A 23,908-nucleotide genomic window follows, 5' to 3' on the forward strand; every position below is an offset into this window, starting at 1 on the left:
TATCTGTATGTGTGACTTCTAAAAATTTTAAAGGATAGGGGCGCCTGGGTGGCTCAGTCGGTTAAGCGGCCGGCCGACTTCGGCTCAGGTCATGCTCTCGCGGTCCGTGAGTTCGAGCCCCGCGTCGGGCTCTGTGCTGACAGCTCAGAGCCTGGAGCCTGTTTCAGATTCTGTGTCTCCCTCTCTCTGACCCTCCCCCGTTCATGGTCTGTCTCTCTCTGTCTCAAAAATAAATAAACGTTAAAAAAAATTTTTTTTTAATTAAAAAAATTTTTAAAGGATATATTTTATTACTAGTAGTTTTTAGGGGCACCTGGGTGGCTCAGTCAGTTGAGCGTCTGACTTCGGCTCAGGTCATGATCTCGTGGTTCGTGAGTTCGAGCCCCGTGTCGGGCTCTGTGCTGACAGCTCAGAGCCTGGAGCCTGCTTCGGATTCTGTGTCCCACTCTCTCTCTGCCCCACCCCTGCTTGTGCTCTGTGTCTGTCTTTCAAAAATGAATAAACACTTAAAAAAAAAAAAACTAGTAGTTGTTATTAATTTTGCATAGATCTAATAAAAACTATCAGTAAATAAACTTAGCTCTTTTGGTTAGTTTAGGAAAATATTATTTTGATCTTTCTGTTTTCTTTGGAGTGGCACACTATAATTCAAAACTCGTATTTTTCTTTCTTTTGTTTGCTATATCTTTTTTTTTTCTCATCTCTTTCTCCACATTTTTAGAGTGATCAAATTTACCCATATGACCATTGAAGTTTTCAGTAGCGTCAGTTATGCTGATTTATTCCTTGTATGGGAATTTGCTTTGGGGGTTTGCTTTTATTTTATTTTTTCATATTTCAGGATGCTTCCCTTTCATTCCTCCTCTATTTCAACTTACTCCTTTTTTATGCCTAATAAAAATGAAAGACTATTTGTTTAAACACTTCTTTATGCAAGACAGAGCACTGAGTACTTCACAGACTTGAACTTGTTAACTTTCTACAAACGCTAAGGTAGATATTACTCCTGTGTTATGTGTGAGGAAACTGAAACTGAATGACTAGTTAATTTGCCCAGGACTCTACAGCTGGTCAGTAGGAAAGCCAGGATTTAAAGCCAGGTCATCTGCCTCCACAACCCATGCTTTTAACAACACTACCGGACAGTTGGTTTCACATGCCCTTGCGTCTGTTCATAGGGGAGTTCAGTTCCTTTCAGATCTATACCTGGAATGAGGTGGCCTCAAAAATACCTTGAGTCAATTCCACTGCCTGCTGCACTAATGCAGGAGCATCTTATGTTCCAATTCTTAGATAATTTGCCATTGCTCAAGTCAGACAAATGTTCTCTGTGCAAGGGTTATACACCTTCCAGCATTTGTTACAATCTAGGGATCCTCCACCCTCCACCCATTAGCAAGATTTTCTCTGTGGTGACTGTACACTCAGCGGCGCAAAGTCCCCCTCACTCCTGAGTCTGCAGGTGTACCCCAAACTGAAATCTGTAGTTTCTATCATGCAGGTGAAAGAAAGGGGCAGAGGACTACTGAGGGGGTGGGCATAGATCTCAATTCTAGCTAGCTCAGATGATGTCTGGGCAGCAGGGACTTGATTTTCTAGGTAGTGTAGCTCCTGTGCCCTGAGTTTGAGGCAGTGACTGAGTTGGAGCTTTTTACTAACTTCTCTCCAGCTAATTTGGGTCAATGAATCAAATGATGGACACTGGAGTTACTATAAATTCCCAGTGGATTCTGGCGCAGGGTTTCTTCTTTAGTTTCTAGTACTGTTATAATCTTTGTGCGAATTTTTGCATGAAGCTGGGAAAGGATAACCAGGGATTACCAACCTCTGGCATGTTTAACATGTTTAACAAGCATCTGTATCACACAGCAGGTTTGTGATTTGATTTAGGTTCACTTTTTTTTTTGAGAGAAAGGGAGAGTGTGGGTGCGTGAGCGGGGGAGGGGCAGAGAGAATCTTAAGCAGGCGTGGGCTCAATCTTATGACCTTGAGATCATGACCTGACCCGAAATCAAGAGTCAGAAGCTTAACCAACTGAGCCATCCAGGTGCCTCTAGACTCACTCTTAAAGAGTATACATAGACTGTCTTCATCAACACCTAACGGTCCGACTCACTCACCAAAGTGAATCTAGATCACTTTTTATGATATAACATTTCTGGGCTCTCTTCTTCGATATAGGAAGTTCCCCAAATATGAGCTATTCCTAAAGCCCTATAGTGAAACTGTCCTGTGACAATTTTCAAATGACATATTTTTAAAAAATCACCATGCTAAAAAATGGTAGTGTTGGAAAAAGAATTAAGGATTCATCTGAGGTGTTTTCCCATCTATGAGATGTGGTTGAGGAGGCAGAGAGAGCCAGGTCAAAGCGACCTGATAGGTTTTGCTATTCTTTAGTGTTATCTTGCACAGAAAAAAAAGCTCTTTACACCGTGAATTGTGGAAGCCCCTTGGCACGTAGAATTTCTTGCCTGAGTAAAGGTGAGCTAAGGACATTATAAAATGCTACCTCTTGGGGCACCTGGGTAGCTCAGTCAGTTAAACATCTGACTTTGGCTCAAGTCATTATCTCACGGTCTGTGGGTTCAAGCTCCGTGTCAAGCTCTGTGCTGACAGCTCGGAGCCTGGTGCCTGCTTCGGATTCTGTGTCTCCCTTTTTTTCTCTCTGCTCTTACCCTGCTCACACTCTGTCTCTCAAAAACTAAACATTAAAAAATTAAGAAAAAAAATGAAATGCTACTCCTCCCCCCCCCCCTTTTAGAAGCACCCAAGTTTTGTACTTCTATGGCCAAAGCTACTCTGGATAGAGGCAGCTGACAAGTGCATCAAAAATATTAAATGTGTAACTGGAAATCTCATGCTACATTAAGTTCCCTTCATCTGTGTTCTTATGTCACTCCCTTGTGATGATTGGTTTTACGTATCAATGTAATGTCACCATGTTTTATTTATGTGCTTACAAAAAGTCACCACATGACTCTAGGTAGATTATCCTCATAACGCAGACGGGCTGCACTCAATCGGTCAAAAGTCTTAAGAACAAAAACTGAGGTTTCCCAGAGAAAGAATTCAGCAATATAGAAACTCTATTGGCCTACCCTATAGATTTAGACTTATCAGTCCCCATAGCTGCATGAGAAAATTCCTTAAATCTCTTTATACATACGCATGTGTGTTTGTACATATATAGGAGGCTGTGCTCATATAAAGAAAAACAGGACAAAAATAACAATCAAACCTCATTTCCTTGCACATAACATTGATGGCATTTATTTAGTATAGGTAAAGACTTCCAACACAGAACACTGTTAGGAATTAATCATTAGGAACTATGTAAGAGATGTGATGTAAGGCAAGTATTATATAAAGATGAAATAGATAAACAGTTTTTATTTTTCTACAGAATTCACTGCAAGTTACCATGCTATGAAAACAAAAGCCGCCCACTCTTAATAGGTCAAATTTGTTTAGTAATTTAAAGAAAAATATATGACTCCCATCACACAGATAATTCTAAATTTACTTTGAAAATCAAATCATCAAGAAGTATCTATCTGGAGAGACTACGGACCTACTATCACATTATAACAAAGATAAGGCTGCTATCTTCACAGAATATATGGATAAGTAGTAATCAACCATTAACACAGTGAATGTTCTAATATTTGGGGAAATATTGGAAAACTATTTTTTAAAAAACAAATTTCTGTGGATATTGTTTATCTTGCCAATGAGATTAGTTTGGAAAAGGGGTCTTGTTTAGTCTAGAAAATCTTCAGAGTCCAATAGAGTTCTGGGCTGAACATATACTGAAGATCCTTTACAAGCACAAATAGGCTTGGAAATCACACAGTCTTACTTTGAATTAGCTTGCTTTAGTCCAAGGTATGGAATTAATGATCAAGTACTAGGAATTTCTGTAATGTACCCAATGCCAAATGGCTACTAACATTCTACTTCCTACTATGATGACTCCTTGATTGGAGCTTGGTGGGAGGCATAAAGCATATTGTGAACTATAAAATAAATTGTACTCCAATTTATTCCAGATCTCTAAAGCTAAATCTTGTTTTTCAATATAAGAAACTCACTATTAGAGCAAAAGTAGTATAAGTAAAACTGGGGCAGGAAACTTCGAATTGCACAAGAAATACATGAAAGACTTAATCATTCTAAGAGAAGAATCATTTTCCCAGTAGCCCCACTGCTATGGATGATATTTTCATGAGCCTGGGCCACCTTCTCCAATGAATACTGAGAACCTATTACAGGTTTCAGCCAACCAATTTCCATTCCAGCTTGAAGGGCCGCTGCATATTGCCTAAATTCCTCCTAAGTGAAAGAAAAAGGTATGTCTGTAGAAGAACATACGACCTAAGTTCCAGAAGCACTAGAAAATTTCAGATTCTGAGAGTTAGAACATAAACGGTTTCTTACAAATATGTGGCTTTTGTCAACTTGTCCAGAACTACAGAAAAAGTAGTTCCATATAGAATAACCATAAGCCCAATTTGTCTGAGACAGTGTCAGTTCACAAAATACCTACTGTCCTAAAGTAATTACTAATAGTATGTCTTTTCTCTCTCAAAAGTGTCTTGACTTGGAAAATAAATCACATTGTCACCCTGGTTATCTTATAGTGACTAATACTTAACATACTCATGTAGTCAGATAACTAAGTTAAACATCTGCTTAAACTTTCAGTCTGTCTGACTAGGCAAATTGTCTGTGTTTAAGTTACCAAGATCAGAATCACTTCTTTTCCTACCTTAGTTGATGAGTAGAGAGCAACCCCAATTATACTAGATTCCTTTGTCATGGTGTCCCGTGGGTTTATTTCAATAGGACCTCTGCTGCCAACAACCTATTATGAAGAATAACACGTCTATAGTTAAAGATTACTGTAAAATAGTATTAAATCATGGTAAAACTTCAAAGTGGTAAAAAGAAACCAAAATACTTACTATTACTCGTCCTCCACGTGACAGAAGATTCAAATCATTATTAAGATTTACATTAGCTAACATTTCAATGATCACATCAATTCCTTTTTCACCAACAGATTTCTGTGTAATAAAAAAGAACCCAGAGTGAGATAAGAAAACAAGTAAAAAAAAGACCCTGTAAAATAGTTATCATAGTCCTATATATTGCAGAAATGTGTTTCAAAAGACATAAATACTACACTTTTAAGACTATAACACAAATGTTAATGATCTAATTATATACTGAGGATGTAATTCCAAGGTACTAGTCACAACATCTAAAGTGATAAAGATTTATACTAAATAAATTTCACGTGCTTCGACTCGACTATAAAATACTTTTTATTTTATAAATAGTTGAAAATTTTCTGTCTTCAAAATGTATTTTCACAGAGAAAAAAAAAAAAACAAAGCGTAAATCCCAAAAAGGTTTTCACTTTAAAAAAAAAAAAACAAAAAACAAAAGAAAATCACTGGCTGTCTGGCGTTGCAGATTTTTTTCTGTGTGTGCATTCAGTTTTGTCCCAAGTGGTTTACAATCAGCTTGGCTACTACTTCTTTTCTTTTGGGTTTTTTCAGAGATCTCAGCCATCCCAAACTGTCTCTTAAGTAAGTTATACATATACACCTTATATTCATTTTATTCTAACAAAAAAAAAAAAATGAATACCTGTGTCAGATATTGTTAAGTACTGGGAATTCAAAGATGGACACAGAGAACTCAAAACACAGCTAGGGAGAAAGATGGAAAATACCACTGACACAGCTGTGATGGAATGGGCCAAGTGCTGCGTGAGCAGAAATAAACCACAGGTTATGGAGAAAAACAGAGTTACAACCCTGATCACCTGTAATGATCACAGAAAGTTCCACAGAGGTGAGGACCTGGGCCCTGAGGAATGAACAGGAGTCCTGTAAGTAAAAAGGGAGGAAGAAGAGCCAGCGGTACACACATGAGGCATAGTCCCTCCAGACAGAAGAAACAGAAAAGCAAAGAGCTATGGATTGAGAGTCCAGGTCAGGATCAGAAAGTAGCCAAGCAGAGCTGAGGCATGTGTTTGGGAACGTGGGGGGGTGGGGGGGGGGGGTGGGGAGGAGGGAAAGGGAGAGAGGTAGAGACTATAAGTTGCTATGGACTGGTAACACACATTGATGCCACGTTACAGGATCCAGACTTTTGGGGGACAGGTATTAATTAAGTTTTGTGTCAGACCCTGTTTTAGGATACTGAGCTGCAGCAGGTAACAAGAGAGACAAAAATTCCTATCCTCATGGAGATACATACACACACATACACATATATATATATACACATATTTTTTTTTTTAGGAGAACAAATAACTCTGGAGACAGTGAAGATAGAAGGCGATAGTAAGTCAGTTATAAACAAAAGACAAAGCTGAAGAAGATGAAGACTAAACTAAGTCACAATGGAGAACAGAACAAAGAAGATATATTTGAAAGGCATGTCAGAGATGAAACTGATAGAGGGAGGTGATCGGCCTGATGGGTAGGAAGGAGAACGATAATTAAAAGATAGAAATATAAAATAAAACTTGTGACTCTGTCTGGGGGGAGCAGATGAGTGGAGACATCTAGGAGGCCGATGACACAAAGGCAGGGAACTCACGCCAGAGACAGTGCTGGATACCAGCAGGATGCAGGCACTAACTGACCAGGGGAGATGAGATTGGTCAGGAGGAAGGTCTAGCACCAGGGAGGATGGCAGACCAAGGGGAAAGTCTAAGGAGCAACAACATTTAAGTAATATGAGGAGGAAGGGGGCTGGAAATGAAGTCAGGCAAGTAAGACAAGAACCAGCTTTCAGGAGATGTGGTCAGGGGTAGCTGCTGCCAAAAAAAAAACCCCCAAAAAATCAAGCAGTTTGAGGCCTAAGCCAAAAGCAGCAGATGGGTAATTAGGAGCCCACCAGTGACCTCTGACAAGAGGTATAAGTAGCTGGGGTGGAAGCAACATGCGGGGGAAGGTGACGGGAGGTTAAGGAAGTAAAAGATGTCCTCACTACTTTCTCAAGTGTGGTGGTAGAGGGTGTGGAGGGTTTGATAAAGGGTTAAGGGAATGGTCTGGAGAATGAGAGAGACTTAAGCAGAAGGAGCCAGTAGAAGACATAGAAGCCATAAGACCTCAAGGTCTTAAGGTCAGATTTCTGCAAAACAAAAACATATTCTTAAAATAACTGAGCATTTTTCATCTTTATAAATATTCTTAGATAATAGTATCAGGCATGAATATTCAATTAATTTTAGGTTTTCTAGATATATAACAGAAGAGTGCCTTTACACAGCTTTTTTTTTTTTTTTTTTTTTTTTGGCAAGATGATGTAGTTGTAATACACAAACCCTCACTCATATTTTCCTCAATTTGTAATGACCTAGGTTACATAGTAATCAGTACCTGGAAAATTCTAATTCTTTCTCAACATGAGCAAGTAGTCTGAGGATTAGGTTGAATTCTGCTCTAGCAATGAAATATATGCAACGAGTAACTAAAGCCTACCTCACAACTCTGGTTGTGGTAGTGATTATTCTTCCATGGCATACAACTGACAAGTAAACTTTGTCCCCTAGCTTAGACAGATTCAATTTGTAATCTGTAACTACCTCACCTTCTCTGGAAAATTTAAACCAATAGAAATTATATTAAGAAATTAAGAAAACCTCATGGTTGCCAGAGGTGGGGGTGGGAACTGGGTGAAATGGGTGAATGTGATCAAAAGGTACAAACTTCCAGTCATTAAAAAAAAATAAGTCATAGGGATATAACGTACAGCATGACAACTATAGTTAATAATACTGTATCACAGATTTGAAAGTTGCTGAGAGTGTATCTTAAAAGTTCTTATCAGAAGAAAAAAAATTTGTAACTATGTATGGTGATGGATGTTAATGAGACTCAGTGTGGTAATCATTTCACAATATATGATATATACAAATATCAAAAAAAAATTTAAAAGAACACCTCTCAGCTCTAAATACAAAGCTATGACTTTACTCAAAATGTGACTGCATTAAAGAGTACCAAGTTTTATAACTAAGACTCTGGAAAGGCTATATTTTATTTGATAAACATAAACAAGTCAAATGAGAGTGAAGTCTGAAAATTAGACATCTCTGCTTTTTTAATTAAAACTTTAAAACACACATAGGCATAAAAAAAGAAAACAAACAGCTTTAAGAGAGTGGTTGCTTAAAAAAGGTTACAAAAAAGTAAGTCTCTCAAGAAACAAAATTTACTTTCATAAAACTGTGGACTAATTTTACCTTAATTTTATCAATATAATTATGTTCTCTGTGGTTAAACACTTCATGGGCTCCATTTTGCAAAACGATGTTTTGTCCTTCCCCGGTACCAGCTGTGCCCAGAACCTTTAAACCATAAGCTCTAGCAATCTGGCATACTGCCAGTCCAACCTGAAAAACAAAATATAAATGCATACTTTTAGATTCTTTGCATCCCTGCAAATATTTCTTAAATATATATAATAGAAGGTTCCTCTAGGTCCTACCCTATCCTTAAGGAATTTCGAGTCTAAATGAAGAAATAAGAACAACAGCTAACTTTTATTGAGCATTTATAATGTGCCAGGTACCACAAAAAATACTTTCTATGCATTGCTTTATTTTATCCTCACAGTAAGTCTAAGTAGACATGATGTATGTAGTAGACATGAAATGTCTACATGTATGTAAGTAGACATGAAGTAGATATGACTAGTGTCCATGTTCTGTAGATGAGAAAACTGAAACTTATATAATGTAAGTGACTTGCCCAGGTCACAGAGATGGGAACAGGACCAAGTCACAGAGCTGGACCAAATCAGTCTGTAGAGCTTGAGCCTTTAACCACTGTATCAAAACGTGTACTTAGCATCTGCTTTGCACAGAAGGTACAGAGTTTAAAGCTATTCAAAATATGCTCACTGGATCATACTTTCACTGTACATTTAAAGTATTACACAACAAATGTTACACCATTTAAGTGGAAGAGACAGGCGTATGAGCAAATTAACTTATTCATCCATATGATGACCGTTAAATGTTTACTATGTGCTAGACATGGTACTTCGTGTAACAAACATGTTCTAAGAAAGAGGAAAAATAATAAACACAAACAAATAAATGAATAAATTAAATTCAGAAAATAAAAACGTGCTATGAAAAAAACCCCAGCCTATTGTGTTACAAGGAGATAGAGAGAAGGGTTAGTTAGATCATCACCAAAGGCCACTCTGAAGAGATGAGACCTGAGTGAAGTGAGGCACGAGCCATGTGCAGATCTGGAAAGTCTGGTGGAGAATGCTGTGGGCAGAATGGCTGTAGCTCACCTTGTGATGTGGGAATGAGCCTGGGGCAGTAAGGACAGAAAGAGGGTCCATGCGGCTTAAAGGCAGGGCACATGGGAGACAGAGCAAGATGTGGCTAGAGGGGCACACAGGGCCTTGCAGGTAAAGGCTCTGGATTATATTTAAGAGATAACTCAGAGCTATCAGACAGGTGCACCTGGGTGGCTCAGTCGGTTAAATGACCGACCAACACTTGATTTCGGTTCTGGTCATGATCTAACAGTTTGTTGAGTTCGAGCCCCACATTGGGCTCCGTACTGACAGTGCTGAGCCTGCTGGGGTTCTCTCTCTCTCCCTTTCTCTCTGCCCCTCCCATGTGCTCTCTCTCTTTCTCTCTCAAAATAAATAAATAAATAAATAAATAAATAAATAAATAAATAAATAAATAGAACATTTTATATGGGAGACAGAAAGAGGGGAGTGGCGATAGGAGTAAGATGGACCTTCCTCATGGACTGCATCCGAGAAGTGAGGCACAGAGAAAAGTCAAGGCTGTCTCCTGGGTCTCTGGCAGGGTTAACTGGGTAGATTAATAGGGCTGGGGAAGAGTACAGAGAATCAAGTTTGTAAGAGTATCAAGACTGACTCTGAGCAAGCTGAGCTGTATTTGCTCACCTAAGTGAAAATGTGTAGTAATCAGCTGAATAAGCATATGGAGCTGGAAATATAAATTTGAGATTCATCAGTTTAGAGATGGTATTTAGAGCCACAGATTGCACGAAGTAACTAGATCATTACATAAATGTGCTTAGGATAAAGGAGAAATAAACGTATATTAGGAATATGGATAAAAGTAATTATTTAAATTACAGTGCTAGGAAATCTATGTTTGGTTACATGATCTATGAATGGCACAAGTAAGTGTCACGTACATTTAGAGCAGGGCTTCTCAAACTTAGCACTATTGACATTCAGGGCTGGACAGTTCTATGATGTGGGTGCGATCCTATATGATGAAGGATGTGTAGAGTAGCATGTACCCATTAGAGGCCAGAAGCCCTCCATCCAGTGACAACCGAAATGTCCCCAGACACTGCGCCAAATGTTCGAGGGGGAGAAGAGATGATGCCAAACCACCCATCGCTGATAACCAACGATTAAGAGGAAGGTAAAATCATGGACTAGGCATGACAGTAAAGAGTTTAAATGAAAAATGATGATAGAAACTGATTAAAATTGTAACAGAATCACAGACTCCCCAGGCCTGAAATGGACTTTAAAGATTGTATGGCATATGGGAGTGATGAGCCTGAACTCTGTTGGGTTTTGGCAGGGATTTGTTTGATTTAACCAAAACAAACAAACAAAAAAACTCACTGTCTGATGAGAGAGACATTCAATTCCATGAAATACATTATACTATGGAGTTAGCACTATTGATTTGCTACTTTAAATTAAAAAAAAAAAAAAAAACAGGCCTGTAATAAAACTACACCTATACTAAAAACTTACTGTAAATATATCTCTTTATATTCTACTTTAAAGAAGCACCTAATCGCTGTTCTGAAGGTACTGTTTACTTTATTCTTGTCAACAATTGTATCAGCAATACCCCTTTGATAGATGATATACCGTTAATGTGTCAACTATTTTTCTTCTATTTACTTTGCTGACACTAAAAGAGGGCACTCCCCACCAACATATCTGGATAACAACCGTGTTCATAAATTCCACACGATTTTAAATACACACCATAATCCCAAAGGAATTTGCATTAAATGAGGACAGAAAGTACAAACAGAAGCAAACAAAACCCAGTACTATTTCCCTGTGGTAGGGCAGGGAGGATCAGAAGCGCTTCACACACCAGGCCACCAGCCTATCCCTGCCAGCCAAGGATTTAACAAACTCAGCCAGCTCAGAGAACAGTATGGATTTTGCCTTAAAAAAAAAAAAATCATGGTGAAGCGACTGAGCTTTTTACAAGAGGGTGAAGGGAATAAAAAGATTTTCTTTAAACTCTTCTCTCCCCTTCCTACTGAAACCTCTCTCTTTTATACAGAGCACAAGGTTAGCTCTCTCAAAGCCAAAGCAATTTAAATAAATGCATGTTTGACAGATCCTTTAGTTATTTTGGGTGAAATTTAATTTAACCCAAAAATAGCCTCTTCAGTGAAGGTATGCAATGGGAAGTTTTGACAAGGTATATCTGTCATATTTTCTCAAGCCCCCAAAAGACATTCTTGGTCTTTTCAGGAAATAGTCTGATCTGTGACATCCTTCAGAATTGATCTATTTGAGGTAGACAGGAAGCTAAGTGTGGTACCTCGTGCTTCATCTCTCTAAAGTAACAGAAACACAATGGGCTGAATTCTGTGTTTGTACCACCTGGCCACCTTTAGCCATAAATTCACATTTTCAGGATGCCACTCATTATGCTGGGTACAATGTGCCATTTTTAATAGGTTACTTGTGTCGATTTACTCTGCAGAATACATAATGCTCTGAAAGGGTTAACCAGCTTCCTCAAGGTTAGCTATGGAGCCCCAGGACCTGTATTTTAAAAATGTGAAATCTCATCTCCAAAATTTCTAAAGCCTCTACATGCAGGATAGAGGTCATGTGGATTTCTTGTTAAATTCCAACCTCAGAGCTCTTTTCCTCTAAGCTCCTCAGAGGCAGACTGACAGCCGGTTTCTTGAAGAAGCTTCTGACAGCCCGGTGTTGGGTTATTTCACTGAAGGGCTTATTTTAAAGTTCTCCGTCCTCTCCCCATCTCCCCACATTAGCATTTTAAGCCACGGGTTGTGGAGTTAAGGACACAGCTGTACACTGTGCCTTCCATGAATGCCATCAAAGCGCAGCGGGCGAGCAGTAGAAGGAAGATAGAATGGCCTCAGAATTCACAGTGCAGCTTTGCAGTGCTGTCTGGGGCAATGCAGGTAAAGCTTTAACAAACCTTAGTTTCCTTATCTAAGGGAATAAGGAATTAATATTAACTTTAAAAAACTGTTTCAAATTCTAAGTAAATATTATTATAACATAGGCTACTTGAAGGCAAAAACAAAGCCAGTTTATCTTGGTCCACACCCAACACAGGTGGAAAACCTAATACACACATTTTTAATGGGGTGGTCTGTTGAATCTATTAACCAAGAAATGCTAAACTAATGACAAAGAATCACCTTCAGAAGATAGAACTCAAAAAAAGCTTTACTACAAAAAGGAATATGTATTGACTATAAATATTGACTATGTTTATAAATTTGGCTTTTAAAAATGACTTAAAAGAAATATAATGTGAAACCCATTAACAAAATCTCATTTAAAAATAAACTTAAAAAACAAAATACTTACTCCTCCACTAGCCCCATGAACCAGAACACTTTCTCCAGCTTTCACACGGGCACTGCAAAAGAAGGCATGATCATCACCTCACTTTGAAGCTAATTAACCCAGGAGTTTGTCATTCTTAAGAAAACTCTACCCTCAGTTCAGCTAACACTTCCCCAAATAGGAAGCTCATTCTACTTTACAGCCCCAAATTTTCTCCAGGTTTTAGAGGATCAAACAATGGCTCTTCAGAGCCACAAACAAAAGACAACCCTAAATTTATTTATGCATTCAACAAACGTTTACTGGGAATCTGTTATGTGCCTGGCACTGTGCTGCATGCCTGTCTCTCGAATTCATTCCCCCAGAAAGTGTCTCAAAACAGGCTTTTTATAGACTAATTGTTATTCTGTGGCCCGGGGTAATGTCCAAGTAAACACAGAAGTCAGATTATTTAAGGAAACATTTGCCTTTGAACATCAGGTTGTATAACCTCTAAGCCTTCATTTCAGAGAGCAACGCTGAATTGGCATGGTAGGAGAGTAAGAAGTACGATAAATCCAGTCACAAAGGTTTCTATGTCACCCCCAAAATGTCTAGATCCTCTGGTGAAATGACACATTCTTTTTAATTCTGGTTCAGACTACTACTTTTCTATTATACCAAAAATAAGGCACAGGCAGCGAGACAGACAGGACATGCTTTATTATTCCAGATGGACAAGTGCTAATGTCACAATCCAGCAGCTGTTCTATGATCCAGATCTGACTCTCAGGAGATCTCTTCCTTCCTAGAACAATAGGGGTGGCCACACCGTACAGACATTGTGGTCAGACATCTGGCAGTAAGAACAAAATAACCCTGGGTCTTGCTCAAGGCTCTATGCTAACAGCCGACAAATAGCAATTGTGAGCAGTAAATGAAGCTTTTCCCAATACTCTTGCTTAGAGATAAGGAGACTGAGGGCAGTGAGTTAAATGGAGAGTCTGAAATGATAAACTTAAGATAACTATCACCAAAACACTTTGATACTTTAAAAAGTAAAACATAAATAAATGTAAGAGAAAGAATAACTAACGTTATACTGTGGGATATGAAATACTTTTCCCAGTAACGTTTTTAAAAAACTTACAAACAAGCCCTCAAACACTAAAAGCACATTCTCCCTAAACCACTGGGCTTGGGGTGGGGTGGTGAAAAAGCAGGCTAACCCTCTTCTGGATGCCCACTGCTCTGATCCTTCTACCCTTGCACAGAGTCACTGTGATGGTTAATTTTATGTGTCAACTTGGCCTGAGCCATGGGGCCAGATATTCGGTCAAACATTATTCTGGATGTCTCTGTGAAGGGCCTCTTCCAATCAGCTGAAGGCTTTAATAGAACAAAGACTGGCTTCTGGAGCAAGAAGGGATTCTGCCCATAGATTGACTTTGAATTTGAACTGCAACTCTTTGCTGGGTCTCCAGCTTGCCAGTTTACCCTCTCAAGACTTTAAACTCACCAAGCCTCCACAGAGCAATCTCCCTGCCTCAATCTCTCTCTAATATATATATATATATATTAGAGAGAGAGAGATAATATATATACATATATATATACATATATATATGTGTATATATATATATATATATATATATATATATATACACACACATATGTGTATGTATATACATACGTAAGCACGCACAAATTCTGTTTTTCTGCTCCTCTGGAGGACCCTGACGAATACAGTCATCTCCCCCTGGGGGTCACGGCAGGGGCTGGAGCCTTGGCCTGGCCTTCCATGATGCTGTACCTTATTCCCTCCCAGTCACTGAAGACTAGTACATGGCACACAGACTTTCTCTCCCACCCAAAACCAACCCTAATCTAAAAAGTTTCAACATTCCCTGGGAAGAAAACCTTGAATCACAATCCCTGAATTTTCCTCCCCTTTGGCCACTCTCTCCCAAGGCTGAACCTGGTAACTTCCCTCAACCATTCCACTTGAGAAATATCAGACCCTAATAACCAATGCTATGACAGCAACCTCCTCTCCTAATTCTGTAAGCCCATATTCTCTCAAAAACTTTCTTTCCACTTCCCAGAGACTGGCATCTCTCAATTATTCAGTTTCTGCCCACTTGTTGCTCCTGGCCTCGCTTCCTTTGCTGGACAGCTGGACCCTGAGGTAGGTTACCCCAACTCCTCCCTCTCTTCCTCTCCAGTGCTCTCATTTCCTTTGCACTGTTCCATTTTGCCACTAGTACTCCAGGCCTAGATGAATGCTAAAATCTAACTTCTTTGATAATCTATCCAAATGGCTTAGTACTATTAAAAAAAAAACAAAAAACTCACATGACCATGCATTTTGGTGTCACTTCAGTTCTGATTCTCAAAAGATCACTTTGCATATTTAATTATGAAAAGTGAGGCAATCACATATGAGTTCCTTCAACACTCCACCTCCCTACCCACAAACTTTTCCATAATTATGCCATTTTCACATCTTATAGGTTTAGCAGATGAGCTGTCCTTCGGATAGCTGAAGCCAATCTCCCTACATATGTCCTAAGTCCTTTCCATCTTGCCTTCTGCAGGATCTGGTTCCATCTGCCACTCCACCCTCTCTTCCAAACCTTCCATCGCCCCCTCTCTGCTAGATCTTTTCTCAGCTATAAACATGTTCAACTCTTGCCCAACCTTTAGAAAATCCTGTTGTCCCCACACTGTCCTCGAGTATTCTTCTGCTCCCTCCTCCCTCCCTACCTCCATTCAAGGAACCAGTTTCCGCTTCCTTCTCTAGCCCACTCACTCAAGCTTCTGTCCCACCACTACTGAAAATGACCTGATTCAAGTCACCAATCACCTCCTCACTGCGAAGCCTGTTCTTTTTATTCCCCAAACACCTCGCTGCTACATTTGATGGCTAGCTTCCCTCCTTAGTAACAACATCAACTACTGTCACTAACACTGCCAACACTGATGGGAGTACTTGCTCTGCGCCAGACTCTGTGCTGACTTTACCAGTGTTACCTCATTTAGTTCTCACCACACCCCTAGGAGGTAGGTGCCATTACTATCCACGTATTTCAAATCAGTAAACTACAGCTCAGGCAAGGAAGTAACTGGACCACGGTCATAGGGCTGGTCGTAGGACAAAACAGTATTGGCCTTGGCATACACTCCCTTTGGTCTCTTAGGACTCTGTCCCTACCTCTGACTATACTCCTACATGCTGATATTCTCAAAGGTTCTATTCTCACTCCCCTGCACTTCACTCCCTGAAGGCTTTCAGTCACTTTCATCTCATCAGCTCCCACACACAGGCTGACAGTCCCTCAGTTACATGTTTAGCCTTCAGGCTTCAGACTTTCACCTCACAGGTTGCTGGTCTTCTCCATTACGATGCCTATCTTGGTTTCAACTCCAAAACTGGACTCAGCTTCCATTTGACACTTTTTCCTCCTTTTCTTTAAACATTATCCAAGCTAAAGAGCTGGAAGTATCCGTAAGCTCCTCTTCTCTCTCATTGTCCACATGCAAACACTCAACCAAATAAACCTGATTTTACCCTCCAATAGTTATCCTTTCCTCTCCACCTTTTCTACTCTGGCCCGTAAGTATTATGCCTAAGAGATATTCACATAATACCCCCCCTATCTCTTTCTCCATTCCTGTCACCAAATCCTGTCACCTTTCACACAGCTGACAGGTGATCTTAATAAAATACTCATATGACAGTATCTCTCCTGAATGAAACATTTCATGATCCCCAATCCCTTACAGAACCAATATGTGAGCTCTATCATCTTGCTTTTCATAATATGAAATCTATTCCATGTGATAGCTAACATTTATTGAGAAATGACTATATTCTAGCCTAATTCTATGCCACTCTTTGCCTTGATATCTTCTATTCAACAAAACCAAACTGCTATAGCTCTCCTTAAATATCAAGATTTCCCCCCGATGCTAGGCTATTCCTATGGTCTAGAATTCCCTCCCTGCTCCGAACTATCCTTCCCCAGGATAACCCCTTCTGATTTTTTTTCAAATACATAGGGAATTTGATGAAAATACAGATTCTCAGAGGGATGCTTGGCTGGCTCAGTCAGTGGAGCATGTGACTCTTGATCTCGGGGTTGTGAGTTCAAGCCCCACACTGAGTGTAGAAATTACTTAAAAATAAAATCTGTGTGTGTGTGTGTGTGTGTGTGTGTGTGTGTGTGTTAAGGACAGCTATGTAGCTCAGTCGGTTCAGCATCCGACTCTTGATTTCGGCTCCGGTCATGATCTCATGGTTGGGGAGTTCAAGGCCCACATGGGCTCCATGCTGACAGTGCAGAGCCTGCTTGGAATTCTCTCTCTCTCCCTTGCCCTCTGCCCCTCCCCTGCTCACACACACACACTCTCTCTCTCAAAATAAATAAATAAACATTTGCAAAAATTAAAAAAAAATATAGGGAGATTCTTAGATCCCAACCATGGAAGCGGACCAGTGGGTCTAGGGTACTATACTTTTAAATTGCAGCAATTAGTTTCTAGGGCTAGATAACAAAGATTTTTGAACCAGGACTTTAAAATAATCCAAGCCTTACGTCTTGGCAGGAAGCCCTATCTCATCACCACTGTTACATCCCTTGTGATCCCACAAATCCCTATGCACATCTACACCACTGTACTTCCTCCATATTATACATCAATAATATTACTCTTATGTCTATCTCTCTTACTAGACTGTCAGATGCATCTTAAAGATAAAGACAGTGTTTTGCTCTTCTTTATATCCCCAGTGATTAGAATAATCTCCCAAATTAGCATAGTTTCCACTCCATAAATACTTAATGGTAACCAAATATGAGAGACGGATACATGGACGCATGGCAGGAAGGAAGGCAATACTGGCAGTATAAGCGACAGTGTATGTTATTACCTGTGGAGCAGAGCTCGATAAGCAGTAAAATATGGGATACCGATGGCAGCTCCTTGTTTAAAGTCCAGTTTTTCTGGCAGTGGGTAAACAGTGTGATCTGCTGCAAGAGCATACTCGGCATAGCCCCCAGAGATGGTGCTGGTAGTGAAAACTCTGTCACCTTTCTGGGGAAAGCAAGAGATTAATAAATGCACCAGGGATTAAAAATTATGTCAAAATGGGTATAATCCTTCATAATGTAACCATTATAACAACAAATAAGTATTTATGTATTGCTTTCTACATCTTAGGGTCTTGTAAAAATAGCTTCAAAATGCTGAAGGTTAAAAAAATTTTTTTTTTTTTTTTAGAGAGAGAAAAAGCACGAGCTGGGGAGAGGCGTAGAGGGAGGTAGGGAGGGAGAGAATCCCAAGCGGGCTCCGTGCTCAGCACAGAGCCCAATGTGGGGCTTGAACCCACAATCCTGGGATCTTGACCTGAGCCAAATCAAGAGTCGGATGCTCAACCTACTGAACCACCCAGGTACCCCTGAACATTTTTAAAGGTTTTATTCGCAGAAACAAAGAAGAAGAAAAATTAAAGGAAATAGAAAAAATAAGAGGAAAGAGAACCTCCAGAATGGTATAACATGAAGACAACTAATCTTCTTTGAGATCTTAATGTGCAAGACACTGTATTAGGTGCTTAATGAGTACTGTCTAATTTGATCTTCTCAAGAGCCTATGAGGTAAGTACTTTTCTTATCACCACTTTAGATTAATTCCACTATACAAATGAGGAAATGGAGGGACAAAGAAGTTCAATAATTTGCTCAGATTAAGCAGTTAGTAAATGGCAGTTAATAAAACCATTTTTTTCCCTCTGGTATACTAGGGAGAAAACAAAACGTAAGGTTTCTTCCACACACTAAATACCTGTTCTAAATCCTTTCTACATGTTCCCCCTCATTTTTCATGCATACACCAAGCGCAAGAAACTATCTGTGGATCCTGATAGTAAAATGAGCCAAAACAGGCTTCTTCCCTTGTTACAGCACCAGAAACACAGTAGACTTTCAGTAAACTCTGCTGGGTCCTTGCTACTGAACAGTGGATGCATAGTTGAGGGTCAGGTATGGCACTATGCAAGCATTCAAGCCTGTCCAACATGACCTGCATGCTACGGAAATTAGCCCATCACTGTAAACACCTGCCCTAACTCTTCTTTCTTGAAAAAAAAAATGTAAATATTCCTTGGAAGAAGCACAACTTTAAGGCAATAACTCTCAGTATACTTAAATTTGTGCTATAAAAAAGAGATCTGAAAAAGTAACAGCACTATGCAGTGCGATAGAAACAAAAAAGCCTCACAAGGCATCCAGGAGTCAAAGACAAGCCTCACTACTTAACAGTGTCACTTGCAAATGGTCAAATATGACTGTACTAAGATCAGTACCATTTTTTTACAGCTTTAAAAAGAGGTTGTACTCCTTATAATATAATTCAAATATTTTCTAGGAATTCACTATGAAAGCAGTACTTTTTGAGTTCTGTGATGGATATTTTTTTTTTTTGTGATGGATATTAATAACAAAACACCCTCCCCCACTAAAAGCATCTTAAACTCTAGGATGACAGAAAAGAAAAGGGTAAGAGTAACTACAATGTGAGACAAAGATGATGCGCCATCAAAGCTGGGTAGCAGGAAAAGAAAGAAATTATTTCTAAGTAGAAGGAGTAAAAAACAGCTACATTGGGAAGCTAATATTTAAGGTAAGTCTTGAAGAATACGACAAGATTTTAAAAACTAAAGCTGAGAAGAGTCATTATGAGTGAGGGAAACAAAGTAAGTAAAGGAACAGTGGCAGGAGTAAGTGTTGAGAAATCGCTGGCATTTGTGCCCAATGAGTAAGTAGTCTAACATACAGAATGTAATAGTTTCAGGGATAAAATGAAAGGGAATTAAAGCTGGAGGGTAAAATCTCTTCCACCTATGCTTATAAGTTTCAGTTTTATTCTGCCAAGTGGCAGAACCAATATGAAAAAAGATAGAGAAGAGCAAGCGTGGGGTATGCAGGGAAGAGCAGCTTTACTAAAAAATAAACTACCAGGTGAGAAGGAATAGAGGTAAGAATGGAAGGATAGTAGAAAGGAGCATGAAATATCTTCTCTAACAACATAAGCAGTCTCAGCAATACTCTGAAATCTGCAAGGAACTAATGTTAAGAATTAACTGTAAAACAATTGATTACATTTTAGAAAACACCCTTTATATAGCAACAATTGACTGGAGGAGGAGGGAGGGCAGGTGTTAAATACCCATTACAGATATCCAGGTAAGGGACTAGGTAGAATAACCTGAACTATAGGCAGTGGGAATGGAAAGAGAGAAAACAGTTCTAGTAAGGGAGAGCTGAGTGGGGGGAGTGAAGAGATATGCCTCAAAGCACAGAAGTCACCAAGACAGTCACACAAGAGAGGAGCAGATCTAACGTGACAAAAGATAAGCTCAGTTTTAGACATACTGAGTAAGAGGTTACCAAGGGTTGACTATATGGGTCTCATACTCTCCAACACAACTTCCTGTGATGATGTAAATGTTCTATATCAGCACTGTCCAGTAGGGTAGCCACTAGAAACAGGGGGCTATTCAGCATTTGAAATGTTGCTACTGTGACTGAGGAATTGACTTTTTTATTTTAATTTTTAATAAGAATTTTAAATAGCCACATGTGGCTACCTTATTAGACAGCACAGGTCCACAGCTTCATAGACAATTCTAAGCTACAGATATCATATGTGATAATGGACACCATGGGGGTGCATGAGATCTTTGTGAAGAAGGTACAGGATACAAAAAGCAGAGGTCTAAGTAAGGGGCCAAGAGCACTGGGCAGCACTAAGATTTGAGGATTATCCAGAGAAAAACAAGCTTGAAAAACAATGTCCAGGAGGAAGTGGGGAAGAGGACAGGAGAAAATGATGTCATAGAAGCTGAAGAAAAAAAAAAAATTAAGAAAAAGTAAGTGGCTGAGAGTGTCAAATGTCACTGAGAAGTCAAGAGAGATAATGACATAAAAGGCCCCATTAACTCCAGCAATAGAGAGGCCATTAGTGACATTAGCAGGAATCGTTTCAGTGGAGCGATGGGGGCAGAAGCCAGACTGCCACAGGCCGAGGAGTACAAAGCTGTAGGAATCTGACGGTCTTCCTGTGCAGAGGCCACGTTAATCTTCTCTGTCTCAGTCCAATTTTGGTAAATGTGCTGCCAAAGTTGAGCAGGTCAGGGAATTATGAGAAAAGGTGCTGGGACATGAATATACTATCTGTGTTTTATATTTCTTTTGGCATATAAATAACAAAAGCCCTGATCATAACATTTTCATTGACTCAGTCACCTTGATCTGAGTCAGAGCTCTAAAAATGTATAGTTGACCTTGCATTTTTTTCATCTTTTACTCATTATTCAAAAGAATTAGCTTTCCCTTTATCCTATGAAACTGAATTTATAAAAGGAATGAAACATCATCTAGGCTTGTTTTTATCGAGAGTTAGGAAATAGTATAATTTCCTTGCTTATTTTCTTTCTTACATGTTTCTGCTACATCAAAAGGATCAGTTGAATTCTATGAGGGGAAGTGAAGATACAGAATTTACCCAGCACTTGTCCCCAAAAATGCAAACAAGGAAGACACCTAGACAAGAGGTAATCTCTTTTTTGAATAGAGGAGTCCCCCAAGTGGCAGAACTTGTGTAATGGGGGCTTTTATTTATTTTTTTAAGTTTTTATTTAAATTCCAGTATAGTTACCATACAGTGCAATATTAGTTTCAGGTGCACAATATAGTGACTCAACACTTCTGTACGTCACCTGGTGCTCATCACAACAAATAAACTCCTAATCTGTAATGGGCCTTTTAAAGATTTATATACAGACACATTTGAAAGCTATGTCAAAATATTTTAAGAAAAATATTTCGCCAAAATAGAAATAATTTAAAATGTAATACCTTGAAAGTAGATGCATTATCTCCAACAGCTTCTATTACCCCAGCTACATCTGAACCAGGTGTATAGGGTAAGAGTGGTTTTATCTTGTGAGTACCAGAACGAATATATGTTTCCACTGGGTTTACACCACATGCATGGACCTTGATTAGAACCTGCAATGCCAATGTATTTTAGTTAAAACAAAACACTAGGCATTCATTCAGCATTATGCTAGGACTATACAGATTATGGGAGCTATAAAAATGGAGGGGGAAACCTCGCCTTCAACAAGTTCACATTACAGTTTTGTAAACCAACATATAAATAAAAAGATAAGACAGAATGATTTATGTGCGCAAAACATTTTGGGAAAATAGTAGTGGAAATATTTAAGAAGTCGTGTGGCACAAACCTCTATGTGCTCATCAAACCTATCTCCTCCTCCTCCTGGGTATGTGGGAAGAATATTATTTCTTGGTGCCTTTAGTTATGAGCAGCCAAATGATTGAGTTTGGGCACAAAATGATGAGAACTACTCTCAGGGCTGGCCCATAAAGACCTTCTAGGCAATCCTCACTGTGCCTTCACCCCTTCATTAGAAGGGACCTCAGAAGACAGGCATTGAGGGTGACAGAGCCACAGTGATGGAGGAAGCCTGGGTCCCTAAATCATTCTTCAAGAGTCACCCGCAAACGTTTTAGAATTCTGCAATGCAGTGAATGAGAAACAATTTTCTATTGTTGAACCATTGAGATTTTGAGGTTACATCTACCACAGAAGCTAATTTTACCTTAATTAATACCTAACGATTACTTCTGGTGCAAGAGTAAGAGAAGGCCTTCCAAGGAAAGCAGTATTTGAGCTAGGCCTTAAAAGAAGAGTAGACATTCTTTCAGAATGGGAGAAAAAGGACAATTCAGGTAAAAGGAATAGTATGTGCAAAGACAGAAGGAATGAAAGGGCCTCCTGGGGAGACCAGACAATCCTCTGGGGAAACCAGACAATGCTGCTTGTTATAGCACAGTCTACTGAGAAGGAGCAATAAGAAAAGAAACTCTAAAGCTAGGTTATGGCCAAACTGTAAAAACTCATAAGGTTCAAGTTTCGTTAAGGAAATGAGACTTAAAAGTTACGGAAGGTGCAGTAATAAAAATACATAATTTTTAATGAGAAAGTATATCGTTAAAGTCACAGGAAATGATTAAACTCTTCATTTAAATTCCCTTAAATCATATATGGAAAAGCATGTATGCAGAAGAAAATTATTTTCCTACTGTGCACAAAAAAGAAATCATGGAAGTTTGTAATAGAATAACTTGTTCAACAATACTTATGATTTTATCCAGAAAAAATCAATTACTGCACTGCATAGATGATTCCCAATTTCAACAATTTTCTTGTAACAGGATATTTTTCCTTTTCATAGATCTACCTCACTAACTGTTACAATTACGTTCTCTTTGTCAGACCTCATATATATCATCAGTATAAACTCTGTCCTAATTCAATGTCTTTTACAAATTATTGTGAGTCTGCTTCTTTTGGACATTAACCTGATGTGCTGGAGACTCACACTCAGTGTAATTATTGCCTGTTTTTATGTCATTATATCTACCTGGTGGTCTTTTGGAGTTGGTACTGCCACATCCGACTGGAGTTTCAGCACTTCTGGTCCACCAAATTCAAAAACTCTAATTGCTCTCATCAATTTCAGTCCAGTTGCCATGGTGACCTAGATACCAAGAAAAAAAAAATTATGTATTGTCATATGCATCTAAGCTACCATTATGTTTTTTTTCCCCTGGAGGGGGTAGATCAAACAATTTTTCAAACAACAATTTAAATCTTGAGCTTACACAGATCTAATTTCATGTTTAAGAACCTTTCATCTTACAAATCCTTCAGCTACAAAGCAAAATACTTCATACTACTTCCTGTAGGGATTCAGTGCCTTCAACAGGGGAATCAAACATGCAAATAAAAACATCTGGCTAGACATAGAATGATATAATATCTCAGGTTTCTTTTTGTGTAAGCTTGTGCTGCAACATCTTAGAAATTTTAGGAGCTGATGTTAAGTTTTATTAACATTAGAAAAATAGACCTTCCGTTAGATTACGAAATATTTCAAACATACAGAAAAATATGAAGAGTATTTATAATAAACAAATTTACTTCCCACTCTGCTTTACCAAATCTTAATATTTTAAAAGCCCAGAACGTTATAGACATAACTGAAGCCTCTGAACCCATCCCCGAACCCATTTATAGCCCACCCTTTTAAGAGGTGATTATTACCATAAACTCGGTGCCCCCCATTCCTAAGTATGATATCATACCACTACTACACATATATTCATTAGTCAAAAATATGTGCTATTGTGTTGCATGTTCTCAAACT

At 38.9% G+C, this 23,908-nt stretch overlaps 1 protein-coding gene and 1 non-coding gene across 5 annotated transcripts in view; both read right to left on the reverse strand.

The window, feature by feature from the left end:
- The window catches only part of CRYZ (crystallin zeta), a 36,410-nt gene that overhangs the window by 7,680 nt on the left and 4,822 nt on the right, over positions 1-23,908 (reverse strand). For 2 of the 4 annotated variants that reach the window (XM_025934998.2, XM_086717303.1), the window contains exons 2-9: positions 23,123-23,239; positions 21,528-21,680; positions 17,540-17,703; positions 12,649-12,700; positions 8,270-8,419; positions 4,968-5,069; positions 4,772-4,867; positions 3,246-4,335 (exon numbers count right to left, since the gene is read on the reverse strand). In XM_025934998.2, coding sequence (XP_025790783.1) covers positions 4,171-4,335; positions 4,772-4,867; positions 4,968-5,069; positions 8,270-8,419; positions 12,649-12,700; positions 17,540-17,703; positions 21,528-21,680; positions 23,123-23,233 — 993 coding nt within the window. In that variant the 5' untranslated portion in view covers positions 23,234-23,239 and the 3' untranslated portion in view covers positions 3,246-4,170. Of the gene's footprint in view, positions 1-3,245; positions 4,336-4,771; positions 4,868-4,967; positions 5,070-8,269; positions 8,420-12,648; positions 12,701-17,539; positions 17,704-21,527; positions 21,681-23,122; positions 23,240-23,908 lie in introns of those variants that run through there. The other 2 variants (XM_086717301.1, XM_086717302.1) reach the window with 1 other exon arrangement.
- On the reverse strand, positions 20,693-20,799 carry LOC147578101 (U6 spliceosomal RNA). Its single transcript, XR_015255706.1, has one exon. It is a non-coding gene; the product is annotated as a U6 spliceosomal RNA (small nuclear RNA).

Source organism: Puma concolor, chromosome C1, assembly GCF_028749965.1.
Source record: "Puma concolor isolate L17-30 chromosome C1, mPumCon1.1.hap2, whole genome shotgun sequence".
Classification (NCBI taxonomy): Eukaryota; Metazoa; Chordata; class Mammalia; order Carnivora; family Felidae; genus Puma; species Puma concolor.